Source organism: Orcinus orca, chromosome 19 (assembly GCF_937001465.1).
Source record: "Orcinus orca chromosome 19, mOrcOrc1.1, whole genome shotgun sequence".
NCBI lineage: Eukaryota > Metazoa > Chordata > Mammalia > Artiodactyla > Delphinidae > Orcinus > Orcinus orca.
Window position 1 is genome coordinate 34,457,432 of NC_064577.1, and position 15,447 is coordinate 34,472,878.

Sequence of the window (15,447 nt, forward strand, 5' to 3'; positions counted from 1 at the left end):
GTCCCATACAGAATAAATACAAGGAGAAATACGCCAAGACACATATTAATCAAACTGTCAAAAATTAAATACAAAGAAAGCATATTAAAAGCAGCAAGGGAAAAACAACAAATAACACATAAGGGAATCCCCATAAGGTTAACAGCTGATCTCTCAGCAGAAACCCTACAAGCCAGAAGGGAGTGGCAGGACATACTGAAAGTGATGAAGGAGAAAAACCTGCAGCCAAAACTACTCTACCCAGCAAGGATCTCATTCAGATTTGATGGAGAAATTAAAACCTTTACAGACAAGCAAAAGCTGAGAGAGTTCAGCACCACCAAACCAGCTTTACAACAAATGCTAAAGGATCTTCTCTAGGCAAGAAACACAAGAGAAGGAAAAGACCTATAATAATGAACCCAAAACAATTTAGAAAATGGGAATAGGAACATACATATCGATAATTACCTTAAATGTAAATGGACTAAATGCTCCCACCAAAAGACACAGATTAGCTGAATGGATACAAAAACAAGACCCTTATATATGCTGTCTACAAGAGACCCACTTCAGACCTAGAGACACATACAGACTGAAAGTAAGGGGATGGAAAAAGATATTCCATGCAAATGGAAACCAAAAGAAAGCTGGAGTAGCAATTCTCATATCAGACAAAATAGACTTTAAAATAAGGACTATTAAAAGAGACAAAGAAGGACACTATATAATGATCAAGGGATCGATCCAAGAAGAAGATATAACAATTGTAAATATTTAGGCACCCAACATAGGAGCACCTCAATACATAAGGCAAATACTAACAGCCATAAAAGGGGAAATCGACAGTAACACATTCATAGTAGGGGACTTAAACACCCCACTTTCACCCATGGACAGATCATCCAAAATGAAAATAAATAAGGAAACACAAGCTTTAAATGATACATTAAACAAGATGGACTTAATTGATATTTATAGGACACTCCATCCAAAAACAACAGAATACACATTTTTCTCAAGTGCTCATGGAACATTCTCCAGGATAGATCATATCTTGGGTCACAAATCAAGCCTTGCTAAATTTAAGAAAATTGAAATTGTATCAAGTATCTTTTCTGACCACAATGCCATGAGACTAGATATCAATTACAGGAAAAGATCTGTAAAAAATACAAACACATGGAGGCTAAACAATACACTACTTAATAATGAAGTGATCACTGAAGAAATCAAAGAGGAAATAAAAAAATACCTAGAAACAAATGACAATGGAGACACAACGACCCAAAACCTATGGGATGCAGCAAAAGCAGTTCTAAGGGGGAAGTTTATAGCAATACAAGCCCACCTTAAGAAGCAGGAAACATCTCGAATAAATAACCTAACCTTGCACCTCAAGCAATTAGAGAAAGAAGAACAAAAAAAACCCCAAAGCTAGCAGAAGGAAAGAAATCATAAAAATCAGATCAGAAATAAATGAAAAAGAAATGAAGGAAACAATAGTAAAGATCAATAAAACTAAAAGCTGGTTCTTTGAGAAGATAAACAAAATAGATAAACCACTAGCCAGACTCATCAAGAAAAAAAGGGAGAAGACTCAAATCAATAGAATTAGAAATGAAAAAGGAGAGGTAACAACTGACACTGCAGAAATAAAAAAGATCATGAGAGATTACTACAAGCAACTCTATGCCAATAAAATGGACAACCTGGAAGAAATGGACAAATTCTTAGAAATGCACAACCTGCCAAGACTGAATCAGGAAGAAATAGAAAATATGAACAGACCAATCACAAGCACTGAAATTGAAACTATGATTAAAAATCTTCCAACAAACAAAAGCCCAGGACCAGATGGCTTCACAGGCGAATTCTATCAAACATTTAGAGAAGAGCTAACACCTATCCTTCTCAAACTCTTCCAAAATAATAGCAGAGGGAGGAACACTCCCAAATTCCTTCTATGAGGCCACCATCACCTTGATACCAAAACCAGACAAGGATGTCACAAAGAAAGAAAACTACAGGCCAATATCACTGATGAACATAGATGCAAAAATCCTCAACAAAATACTAGCAAACAGAATCCAACAGCACATTAAAAGGATCATACACCATGATCAAGTGGGGTTTATTCCAGGGATGCAAGGATTCTTCAATATACGCAAATCAATCAATGTGATACACCATATTAACAAACTGAAGGAGAAAAACCATATGATCATCTCAATAGATGCAGAGAAAGCTTTTGACAAAATTCAACACCTATTTATGATAAAAACCCTGCAGAAAGTAGGCATAGAGGGAACTTTCCTCAACATAATAAAGGCCATATATGACAAGCCCACAGCAAACATCATCCTCAATGGTGAAAAACTGAAAGCATTTCCACTAAGATCAGGAACAAGACAAGGTTGCCCACTCTCACCACTCTTATTCAACATAGTTTTGGAAGTTTTAACCACAGCAATCAGAGAAGAAAAGGAAATAAAAGGAATCCAAATTGGAAAAGAAGAAGTAAAGCTGTCACTGTTTGCAGATGACATGATCCTATGCATAGAGAATCCTAAAGATGCTACCAGAAAACTACTAGAGCTAATCAATGAATTTGGTAAAGTGGCAGGATACAAAATTAATGCACAGAAATCTCTGGCATTCCTACATACTAATGATTAAAAATCTGAAAGTGAAATCAAGAAAACACTCCCATTTACCACTGCAACAAAAAGAATAAAATATCTAGGAATAAACCTACCTAAGGAGACAAAAGACCTGTATGCAGAAAATTATAAGACACTGATGAAAGAAATTAAAGATGACACAAATAGATGGAGAGATATACCATGTTCTTGGATTGGAAGAATCAACATTGTGAAAATGACTCTACTACCCAAAGCAATCTATAGATTCAATGCAATCCCTATCAAACTACCACTGGCATTTTTCACAGAACTAGAACAAAAAATTTCGCAATTTGTATGGAAACACAAAAGACCCAGAATAGCCAAAGCAATCTTGAGAACGAAAAAAGGAACTGGAGGAATCAGGCTCTCTGATTCAGACTATACTACAAAGCTACAGTAATCAAGACAGTATGGTACTGGCACAAAAACAGAAAGATAGATCAATGGAACTGGATAGAAAGCCCAGAGATAAACCCACGCACATATGGACACCTTATCTTTGATAAAGGTGGCAGGAATGTACAGTGGAGAAAGGACAGCCTCTTCAATAAGTGGTGCTGGGAAAACTGGACAGGTACATGTAAAAGTATGAGATTAGATCACTCCCTAACACCATACACAAAAATAAGCTCAAAATGGATTAAAGACCTAAATGTAAGGCCAGAAACTATCAAACTCTTAGAGGAAAACATAGGCAGAACACTCTATGACATAAATCACAGCAAGATCCTTTCTGACCCACCTCCTAGAGTAATGGAAATAAAAACAAAAATAAACAAATGGGACCTAATGAAACTTCAAAGCTTTTGCACAGCAAAGGAAACCATAAACAAGACCAAAAGACAACCCTCAGAATGGGAGAAAATATTTGCAAATGAAGCAACCAACAAAGGATTAATCTCCAAAATTTACAAGCAGCTCATGCAGCTCAATAACAAAAAAACAAACAACCCAATCCAAAAATGGGCAGAAGACCTAAATAGACATTTCTCCAAAGAAGATATACAGACTGCCAACAAACACATGATAGAATGCTCAACATCATTAATCATTAGAGAAATGCAAATCAAAACTACAATGAGATATCATCTCACACCAGTCAGAATGGCCATCATCAAAAAATCTAGAAACAATAAATGCTGGAGAGGGTGTGGAGAAAAGGGAACACTCTTGCACTGCTGGTGGGAATGTGAATTGGTTCAGCCACTATGGAGAACAGTATGGAGGTTCCTTAAAAAACTACAAATAGAACTACCATATGACCCAGCAATCCCACTACTGGGCATATACCCTGAGAAAACCAAAATTCAAAAAGAGTCATGTACCAAAATGTTCATTGCAGCTCTATTTACAATGGCCCGGAGATGGAAACAACCTAAGTGCCCATCATCGGATGAATGGATAAAGAAGATGTGGCACATATATACAATGGAATATTACTCAGCCATAAAAAGAAACGAAATTGAGCTATTTGTAATGAGGTGGATAGACCTAGAGTCTGTCATACAGAGTGAAGTAAGTCAGAAAGAAAAAGACAAATACCGTATGCTAACACATATATATGGAATTTAAGGGAAAAAAATGTCATGAAGAACCTAGGGGTAAGGCAGGAATAAAGACACAGACCTACTAGAGAATGGACTTGAGGATATGGGGAGGGGGAAGGGTGAGCTGTGACAAAGTGAGAGAGAGTCATGGACATATACACACTAACAAACGTAGTAAGGTAGATAGCTAGTGGGAAGCAGCCGCATGGCACAGGGATATCAGCTCGGTGCTTTGTGACAGCCTGGAGGGGTGGGATAGGGAGGGAGACGCAAGACATATGGGAACATATGTATATGTATAACTGATTCACTTTGTTATAAAGCAGAAACTAACACACCATTGTAAAGCAATTATACCCCAATAAAGATGTTAAAAAAGAAAAAAAGAGCACATTGTGACTCTGCGCTTTATAGATTTAGGAAGGAGAAAATGTCCTCTCTTCTCATGACCAAGAGGACCTCAACCCCAGAGTTCCCTTATTTCTGGCAAAGAGACAAGTGAGAATTTAGCCAGAGGAGGTGCCTGGGACGTGGCTGGAGGGCACCCCCCACCCCCGATTCACAAGAGCCTGGGCACCGCTGACCGATCGCAAACAGCGACAGAGGCCGCGATGGGATGCAGAGGTGACGTCAAGGAAGATGGGTGCTGAGCCCCGGTCCCCCGTGGAGATGGGGGCCTGGGCAGACCTGGGGGATCAGCCGGAGCCCTGGGGCCTCTGGGGTGTGAGAACACGGTTGGATGGGTAGGCGCCCTCAGAGATGTGGTGAAAGGGGATTAGGACCCTGTGGGACAAAAGGAAACAAAGAAGGAGAGACACACCCTCCTCCCCTCCCTGCCCTCAACACCCGCTGCACTTCCCTGGGGTGGCAGAGGGGGCGACCCTGAGGTAGGAATCCCATGAACCGCAGCTATACAAAGCCCGTGTGAGAAGAAACAGAAAACAGACACTTCCGTGGACAGAAATTCACCCCAAATAACAACAACAACAACAAAAACCATGAAGGAGAACTCTGGTTCCACACGTCGGAATCGGGTCCGCATTAAGACCAATCCCAGTGAAACCATGAGTCTTTAACAAGGGAGGAATTCTCAGAGCCTCCAGGAAAAGGTCAAGCACCTTACAAAGCCGAGCGAATCGAAGGAGCGTCAGGCAAAGCAAGGCAACAGGGAGCTGTGCTGTCAAGACATGCAAGCGAAGGTGTGGCTCAGGGTTTTCTGTCCAGCCCGTACCTCCTTCACATGTCCAGAGCCACAGTCTGAATGGGCAGGAACTCAAGGAACGCCAAGGCCCGGACAGCCTGACATGCGAGGCTGAGTCCAGGGACACAGACGGGCGGCTGGGGACTCAGCACGCGGGACTGCCTTCTGACGAGAGCGGAAATCACGCAACCAAACAGGAGGAGAGAGGAAAGAGGGAACAGATGATCTACTGGCTGCTGTTGAGGCAACAGGTGGGGGTCAGAATACCTTCAAAAACCGAAAAACAAAAAGCCAACCAGGAAAGGTTTAAGCAGAGCACTTCGGACCAAGGGCGTTTAAAGAGAGAGAAATACAAAGATGACAAAATACAGACCTTCTTCGATACCAAGAGAGGTTTTTAATGCACCAGAGAAGGTGCTGACTTCTGGCTCTGGGTGGCTGAGTGGCCAACCTCTACGGCATCTGTAAGCCCCATGCCCAGAGTGGGAAGCCCCGGGGCGGGGAGATAAAACCCACAAAACAGGGGTGGAAGCCCCAGCCTTGCTGCTCTGACATCCTCAGGATAGAATCTGGGACGAGCACAAGTGGGAGTGAGAGGAAATCCCAGAACGCTGAGACCCAGGATGGGAGAAAATGCCCACAAGCAAGTATCTGACCAAGAACACCAACAACTCAACAGTAAGAAGACACCCCGCTTAAAACTGGGCAAAAGATCTGGACGCTTCATAAAATAACATACAAGTAGCCAATCGGTGCATGAAAAATTGCTCAACATCATAAGTCATCTCAGAAATGAAAATTAAAATACAACAAGAAACTACAGAACTGCGATCAGAATGGCTAAAATGCAAAGAGCCTGGGGTACACCCCTTGGAGAGGGGGAGACAGCTCGTAACTCACACAGTGACTCCGAGCCTGCGGATCTTTCCAACAGATGCAAAAGCACTTCTGCAAAGTGTCTGCTGTGCTGGGTGGCGACCCCCCTCCAGGCCGTTCCCCCTCCAAGACTTTTTCACCCAGGCCAGACCGGCCCTCAGAAGAGCCCTGTTCTGAACCAACAAACACCATTTTTGTCACTTTCCTTTTTGTTTAAGGGCCTGAAACCGTTGCCTCCTGGGGACATCCAGACCCCTCAGCTGGATGCTGTCCTGCGCCGGATGGTGCCCTCCTCCAAATCTCCGACTCCCCTCCCCCACCTTGCCTCTGCGAGTGCATTTTCCCAATTTAAAACCTGTGCACCTTGCAGGTTCCAGCTCGTGGCCGCTGTGTCAGCCACCCTCACGCCCGAGTCTCGCCACCATCCTGCTCTGCGTCCTTTAGCACCTCGACTGTCTCGGCTGCTTCAGTTCCCTGCCCTTCTCTCCATGGGCAAGAACTGCAGCCTCTTGGGCCTGGAGAATCAGCTGAGGACCAGTCCCCAAACCTAAGTCCAGCCCTCAGGGCACTATGCTCCTCTCGAGCCCCTGGTTTGTAAACCTGAGACCAGCACTGCTCCTGGAGGGCACGTCTGGGCGACCATGAGGGACCGTCCGGCCAGGGTCCAGTGCAGGGGGCAGTGGGGGAGCCAGCCTCTCCCTCTAAAATGAGACTGTGTGTGTGACGGGCAGGGGAGTGGGCAGAGGAATGCCGGGTAGGAGCAGGGAGGGGGTTGGCTCCAAGCGGCCCCTGTGCAGTCAGTGAAGGTCCCCCTGAAGCGGAGAGGACATTCAGAGCAGGCAGGACCGTGGCCAAGGTCCTGGGGCAGACGGTGAGCCTGGGCCTGAGTTACCCCCACCTTCCAGCCTGATGGGCCTTAACATGCCTGGCCCACCCCTTACACCACGAGGACCAGAACTCATGATCTCAAAGCCAATTTAAGGGCGGGGGGTTAAGGGAAAATAAACTAACCCTCAGGTTTACCTTCTGATCGGTGTCGGAGTGCTCACTCTTAAGACCGTCAGGGTGGGAGGGGAGCAGGTCAGCGCCGCGTCCCCATTTCTAGGCCGGAGACCAGCGTGGGCCCCGCTCTGCAGGTGAGGCCCCTCAGGTAGGCGAGGGTGCAGACGAAGGAGCCAGGCCAGCTTGGACCCGAACACCCCAGGGCCACCGGCCACGGGAGAACTGGGGAGCTCTTCCGCCGCTCTTGTCCAGGGGTGGCAGGATGACACTGCCCACCTCCTGCGCTTTCCCACAAACAGCTCTTAAAGCAGGATGAGGCAACCAGGGCCGGGCAGGTGTGAGCCAGGAGCAGACGCCCGGCGCCCACAGCCTTCACACAGAAATCCCCTGCTTCCCGCACAACACAGGCCGAGCGGTGCCCCGGCTGCACCCTGGGAGGCTCAGCACGCCCGGCCCGGAAGCAGAAAGCGCTGCAAAGGCTTTGACGCGGGGTACGGCGGCCCAGCACGGCCCCGCCCAGCCCAGAGGAGGAATCCACGGGACACGCACTTACCCGCCCGCCCTCGTCAAATGGGCCCACGTGGGAGAACCAGGCTCGGGAGCAGAACCAGGTGGGCATGATCACAGTGGGGCCATTGGAGGTAAACACCTGGAAGCAATTAGTATGGACACAATTAACAGAGAAAAACAGCTCATCACACAACCCACAGGTTATTTCCCACAAAGTCACTCAGAAGGTGACAAGCAAATGTGCACATCCCTTCCCTGTCAGTACAAAGGTTCAAGGGGCTTTAGAGCCAGGTCAGTGGTGTGCAGCTCCCAAGGCTGACAGATGGGCTCAAAGTCCCCCACCAGGTCCTGTTCTGCGGCTGATGAACCACCCAGGTTCTCGGGGGGGCGTGCTCTAATCACTGCTGGAGCCAGTTACCGAAAACAAGCATCTAAAATGAAGAGGGATGACAAGGCATTGCACGCCCACCATGTGGGGCCTTCTTCACCATGTCCAGCACCATTGGTGGACAGCTGGGCTCGGGGGCTCTGCAGTCTTACTTTATTTCTACTATGTTATAAAATCTGCACTTGCACCATTGACTCTGTGAGAACCTGGCGGACGTTCGGTCCGTCCTGGACCCGAATCACTGACAGTGAGAGGCTGTGAGCACACTGTGGGGACAGGGAGCCAGAGGCCGGAAGCTGAGCTGGAACAGAGCAGGATGGACAGACCCACGTCCCTCTGTGCCTGGGACGTTTCTTCTGTATTTGGACGTGGCCTGTGAACGTCCAGCAGCAAACGGTCACTCAGGACAGGTCGCCCCTCGCATGCAGCCCACACCCGCCAAGCTCGCTCAGCCCTGAGCAAGCATCTCTTCAGCACTTTTGCTTCAAGACGATTCCACCACCACCTCACGCGGCACCCCAAGTGGCTTCTGCGTCTGAGCCACAGGTGTGACCTGAGCCTGAGTTTTGCCGTGAGCAAATGCAACCTCAATCACACAAGTCACTGGGCTTCTTTTAAAGCTGGGGAACATTAATGAGGGTGAGGTCCAAACATTTATCACCATTTTACACAAAAACAAAGCCGGGTTGTAGTGGTTACACAAATATGTACACATGTGCTAAAACTCACAAAGCTGTATACCAAAAAGGAAAACGGTTCGTTTTACTTTAATTTTTCTTAAACTTTTTTTTTTTTTGCAGTACGCGGGCCTCTCACTGTTGCGGCCTCTCCCGTTGTGGAGCACAGGCTTCGGACGCTCAGGCTCAGCGGCCATGGCTCACGGGCCCAGCCGCTCCCGGCATGTGGGATCTTCCCGGACCGGGGCATGAACCTGCGTCCCCTGCATCGGCAGGCGGACTCTCAACCACTGCACCACCAGGGAAGCCCACAGATTCCAAGTTTTAAATGTGGTTTCCAGCAAGACAGAACTTGTGAGGGTCTTAACAACCCTTCTAGAAATTTGCCAGGCATTAGTTCTAGTCACCGTTTAAACTGAGTTATGTGCACGTGAATGAATCCCATGTTTTAACCTGGTGTGTGAAGTGTAGCGTGTAGGGGGCCCAGCGGGCAGTGAGTCCCTCGGCCGCCCTCTGTACACAGGTGCCGCTGTCTGTCCCTTCGAGGCTGCCACTGGGTCCCCCTTCCTCATCCTGTGGCAGAGCAGGGGGCCCAGGTTCTGTCCAGACTGGCCACTGACCAGCTGGCCGGGGGACGCCGTGGAGCCCTCGGGAGAAAGTGGCCTAGGCTTAATGAGCGTATCCCGCCTCTAAAATCCCAGCGACTCATTACAAGAAATCTTGACCAAAACCGTCTTAGAAGAAAACCAACCTTTCTTCCACGAATGGCCCGTTTGGGTCGCTCACTGCACTCACATCACATGTCCAAGTGGCCAGGGCAGACCTCCTATCCCCCACATGTGAAACATGGCCAGGCCCCAGAACGTCAGGCAGGTCAGCAGGACTCCAGGGCCAGTTCCCTGGCTTGGTCACGATTCTGCCTCCGCTGCCCCACGGGCTCAGGCCAGTCCAGCCAGCCCACCAGGGGGCCGAGGGCGGCTCCTGGCTTCTCTGGGATTTGCCCTGCCAGCAGCCACTACCCCTAGCCTGGGCCACGGAAGTTCTGCCAACAGCTAGAGACCAGAACACAGGGCTCTCTCCCTTGACACTTGGGGGGCATGAAGGATCTGGGCACCAGGCTCCCTTTCCTCCCCTCGGCTGCACTGCCCGCTCTGACGTCTGGGTCAGGGTCCAAGGCAGGGAGGGAGAAGCACGGCAGCCCCCAGGAGGGAAGGGGTTCCCAGGGAGCTCCAAACACCCTGCCTCTCTTGGCCCCAGGCTCCGGGCACAGAGCCTTCAACCCCGACAAGCCCCTTGCACAGGCACACACGCACACACACAGACACACACCCCACTCCCACTGCCCTGGGCAGGCGGCCCCGAGGGCTAGCCCACCACCCGCGAGGGGGATATGCTGGAATTGAAGACCCCGGGTACCTAAGTCGGCTCACTTCCACTCTGATCAGGGGCACGGGGAAGGGGATGCCCACACCCTCCTCAGCCCAGCACACGAGCTCCCACACCCAGTGGCGCTGCAGCCTCAGAGGGCGGGGGCGGCTCGGGCAAGGACCCCGGAGGAGGGCTGAGGTCCCCACGCGGGGCGGCTACAGCCACCCCCACCCCCACCTGCGAGCACGGGCGCTGCGTCTGGCCGCGTTGGCTTCGTCACGTGACCACCATGTGCTCCTACCACCCACTGATTCTAACACACTCTCAGCCCCCAGGCCTCCGAGCCGAATGTTTGATTAACACACACGGGCTCGGCTCACCTGTGAGGCTTCATTCTGCCGGCGCTGCTGAGATGGACACCGCGGATGGCAGCTCACGTCACAGCTCAGGGTCCGGTCTGGTGGGGCCTCTTCCTAGCCTTCAGGCGGCCTTCTCCCCAGGTCCCCACGCGGCAGCAAGAGCTCCAGCGTCTGTGCTGGAGCTCATCACGGGGCCCCACCCTCACGGCCTCAGCTGACCCTAGTGACTCTCAAAGGCCCCACCTCCCAATCCCATCATATTGCGGGGTTGGCTTCGAAACAGGAATGGGGGACACAGACACTCAGTGACCTGCAGCTTTGCTCCGCCCTGATCCCCAGTGTTAGGTGATCCACAGCCCTGCTCCATGGACCCTCCCACCCAGGAGCCCATCAGCACTGACCACTCATTCCTAATTGCCCCCAGGCTCCAGACCACAGACCTGGCTGCCCAGACATCTCCTCTTGGTTGTGTAAAGGGCGACTCAAACGACTTTCTTACAGCTTTGTTGACTATGATTGACATGCAATACACGGTACATATTTAAAGTCTGATGAACGTGACCAGCATACAAACCCCCTCCCCAGCTTCCTCATGCCCCTGTCTGTCCCCCTTGGTGAGCTCCCTGTCTCCCTCCCCAAACAGTTGCTGATTTGCTTTTTTTTTGGCTGAGTGCCTTGTGGGATCTTAGTTCCCCAACCAGGGATGGAACCCAGGCCCTTGGCAGTGAGAGTGCGGAGTCCTAACCACTGGACCACCAAGAAATTCCCTGATTTGCTTCCTATCACAAATAAGTTAGCTTGCATTTTCCAGAATTTCACATAAATAGAGTCACGCAGTAGTGCTCTCTTCTGGTTTCTCGCACTCAGTACCACCTGTTCGCTCAGAACTACAGCTGTTTTTCCATTCGCCTATTAGTGAACGCAGGCTGCTCCCAGTTTGTGTTGTGGGTATATCTGTGTGTAAGCCTCTGGGTGGAGAGGCTTCCATTTCTCTCAGGTAAACACCCAGGAGGGAGTGGCTGGATGATAAGGCAGTTGTACGGTGAGCTTTCAAAAACAATTGCTGAATTGTTTTCCACAGTGGTTGGATCACCTGCATTCGCACCAGCGGTGTGTGAGCTCCCATTGCTCCACATCCTCACAAACACTTGGGATGGCCAGCCTTTATCTTCTAGACGTGCTAATAGGTGTGTTGCGGTATCTCGTGGTGGACTTAACATTTTTCTAATGGTTAATGATGCTGAACTAATTTACCATCCATATACCTTATTTGATGAAGCATCTATTCAAGTCATTGGGATGTTTGTTTTCTTATCACTGAGTCTTGAGAGTCCTACAGAGGTCTGGGCACAAGTCCTTTATCAGATATTATTTGTAAATATTTTCTCCCATTCCCCTGGCCTGTCTTTTCATTTTCTTAACATGTCTTTTGGGACTTCCCTGGTGGCGCAGTGGTTAAGAATCTGCCTGCCAACACAGGGGACACGGGTTTGAGCCCTGGTCCGGGAAGATCCCACATGCCGTGGAGCAACTAAGCCCGTGCGCCACAACTACTGAGCCTGTGCTCTAGAGCCCACGAGCCAAAACTTCTGAGCCCACATGCCACAACTACTGAAGCCTGTGCACCTAGAGCCCATGTTCCGCAACAAGAGAAGCCACCGCAATGAGAAGCCCACACATTGCAACGAAGAGTAGCCCCTGCTCTCCACAACTAGAGAAAGCTCGCGCGCACAGCGAAGACCCAATACAGCCAAAAATAAATAAATTAAACAACAAAACAAAAAAATGTCTTTCAAAGAAGTTTGTAAATTTTTTTTGATAGGTAAGAACTGAATTTATTTAGAGAGAAACATACTCCACAGACAGTCTGTGGGCCATCTCAGAAGGTGAGAAAGGCACCAGGGTGTGGGGTTGTCAGTTTTTATAGGGGTGGGTAATTTCATAGGCTAATGAGTGGGAGGAGTATTCCAGCTATTTTGGGAAGGGGCGGGGATTTCCAGGAATTGGGCCACCGCCCACTTTTTGATCCTTATGGTCAGTCTTGGAACTGTCATGACGCCTGTGGGTGTGTCATTTAGCTGGCTGATGTGTTACAGTGAGCGTATACTGAGGTTCAAGGTCTAGTGGAAGTCAACTTGTCTGCCAATTTGGACCCACGTGGTTCTAATCCGTTTATGTCATGTCCTCGGGCTATGTCATTCTTTCAAAGGTTGTGCTCTGCCCCCTTCCCTCCTGTTTCATTCCCCCCTCAGAGATTTTACTCCCATATTCTTTATGGAAAGCAGAAGGGTGACGGTAAGGAGTTTGTAATGTTGATGAAGTCCAATTTATCCATTTTTTTCTCTTATGAATTGTGATTTTGGTATCTTATCTGAGAACTTTCTTGCCTAACCCAAGGTTGCAAAGATATTTTTCTGTTTTCTTCTAGAAGTTTTATAGTTTTAAGTTCTACATTTAGTTCTAGGGTCCATTTTGAGTTAACTTTCATATATGGTGTGAGGTTTTAAAGTCCCATTTTATCCACGTTTTTCATCTGTTCAAGGATTATGCTCTTTCTCCAGTGAACTGCATTTGCACTTTTATAAAAAAAACCAGTTGTCTGTGTACACACGGGTCAATTCTGGACTCTAGTCTGTTCCTTTGATCTGTTTGTCTGTCTTTATGCCAACACATACTGTCTGGATTAGCCTTGAAGTCAGGCAGTGCTGGTCCTCTAGCTTTGTTCTTTTTCAGGTGAACTTTGGCTATTCTAAAGCCTTTGTATTTCCAACAAATTTTAGAATGAGTTTGTCAATTTCTGTTAAAAAAAACCCTGCTGTGATATCGACGGGGACCACGATGAACATACAGATCAATCTGGGGAGGATGGACATCTCAACACTGAGTCCTCTAACCCATGAGCATCGTGTATCTCCCATTCACTTAGGTCTTATTTAATTTCTTGCAGTAATTGTACTAGTTTTCTGTGGTTGCTGTCACAAACTACCACAAACTGAGTGACTTAAAACAATAGTAGTTTATTTTCGTACAGTCTGGAGGGCAGAAGTTCTAAATGAGTCTCGCAGTGTGAGACTGGGGTGTCAGCAGGGCCTCCTCCATTCAGAGGCAGGGGCACCATCGTTCCTCACCTGGTCCAGCTTCTGGAGGCTGCCAGCATCCCTCGCCCTCCCTGGTTCACAGTCCCTCTCCTGTCTTCACAGCCAGCAGCTTGGTGCCTCCTCGTCTTTCTGGGTCAAATCTCCTTTGCCCCCTCTTATAAGGACACTTATGATGGCATTTACGTCCCACCTGGGTAACCCAGGACAATCTCCCTGTCTCAAAGTCCTCAATCACATCTGCAAAGACCCTTTTTCCATTTAAGGTAACATTTCCAGTGCGCCCACCGCCCCCCCCAGATGTTTGCAAACGTTTTTGGTGGTTACACCTGGGTGGGGTGGGGTGGGGGGATGGGAGGAATACTCCTGGTATCTAGTTAGGAAGGGAAATGAAATTTTAACTGTGATGAAACACACTACACCCTCAAAACGCTACGATTAAAAAGACTGACAACACCAAGTGAGAATCGTACACACTGCAGGAGGGGCGGTGAGACAGAACCACTTTGCAAAGCAGCTGAGCAGATGCTTAGACCCTCCGCACAACCAGCCACGCCCCTCCTGGGCACACGCCACACAAAACCTGCCCGCGAATGTTCCAAGCAGCTTTTTGTGCAATAGACAAACAAACAGACAAACCCAAACGTTCATCAACAACACGTGGCCGGACACTGAGGTGCAGCCGCAATGGACGCGCCCCAGCAAATAGATAAGCTGCGGAGATGCACGCAACTCAGGTGAACGTCAGGGAAGAGCAGCCACCACAACTTCATTCGTGTGGAATCCTAAAAACGTGAATTCTAATCACTGGCAACAGAGATCAGGTCGGTGGTGCCTGCGACTGAGGTGCAAAGATACAAACTTTAAAAATCTTCAGCAAAATCTTTGCTGCCACCAAGGAAGCTGCCAGCACGAGTGTCCTGAAGTCATCAGTGCAGTTCTGAGACGCGTGACTCCCAGCATCCCAGCATCTGGGTGCTTGGGGGGCGGCGGGGGGGCGTCCTGGAGGGTCCAGGAAACCAGGCCTATCGCCGACAAATGCCACAGAAGGGCCCCTGAGGCCCTCTGCACCCAGCATTTTCTAGCAAATACAAAACATCAGTCCCAAGAAACGTGCTCCATAACTTCCCCTGTCAGAAAAAAGCGGATTTCACACTGTTATTTGGAAACCATTACAAAGCAAAACTGAGCTTCCTGTTTTCAATGCTTACTTGCCAAAACCCCAGATGTGTTTTCTGGCGAGTGACTCTGCAGCTGCACACCTGATTTCCAGCTGTTTCCCCCGGTTGTGGGACTGACCAGAGAAAACAGACCCAGTCCCCAGGCACACAGGCGCATGAAATGAGCCTGTGAGTGTAAAATGCACATCAGATTTTGAAGACTTATGAAAAAAAGAATGTCAACTATCTCGTTGATATTTTCATAATGATCACGTTGAAAGGATAATAGTTTGTATATACTAGAATAAAATATTATTATAATTAAATGCATCTGCTTTTTTTACCTTTTTAGTGTTAACTATTAAAATTTTTTTAAATTATATTTTGGCTTGCATTTGTGGCTCATGTCATATTTCTTTCTTTTTTTTTTTAATTCAAGTATAGTTGATCCACAATGTTGTGTCAATTTCTGCTGTATCACATCATATTTCTAAGTATCTGTCCCCAAACAATTCAATCTGTTCTTTGGTGGTACAGACCCATGAAGCAGGAGGAAATGCACAGAAATGGCAAAGGCTAGTTCAGACAACGGGCGGCT

General features: G+C 48.1%; 1 protein-coding gene across 17 annotated transcripts in view; it reads right to left on the reverse strand.

Annotated features, from left to right (window-relative positions):
- B3GNTL1 (UDP-GlcNAc:betaGal beta-1,3-N-acetylglucosaminyltransferase like 1) overlaps window positions 1–15,447 on the reverse strand; it is a 139,292-nt gene that overhangs the window by 47,814 nt on the left and 76,031 nt on the right. For 13 of the 17 annotated variants that reach the window (XR_007473399.1, XR_007473405.1, XR_007473406.1 and 10 more), the window contains one exon: window positions 7,846–7,941. The exons of the other annotated variants lie outside the window; for them this stretch is intronic. Coding sequence is in view for 4 of the 13 variants with exons in the window: in XM_049701849.1 (XP_049557806.1) it covers window positions 7,846–7,941 (96 nt within the window). In the remaining 9 variants the exon portion in view is untranslated. The remainder of the gene's footprint in view (window positions 1–7,845; window positions 7,942–15,447) is intronic. 17 annotated transcript variants of the gene reach the window in all.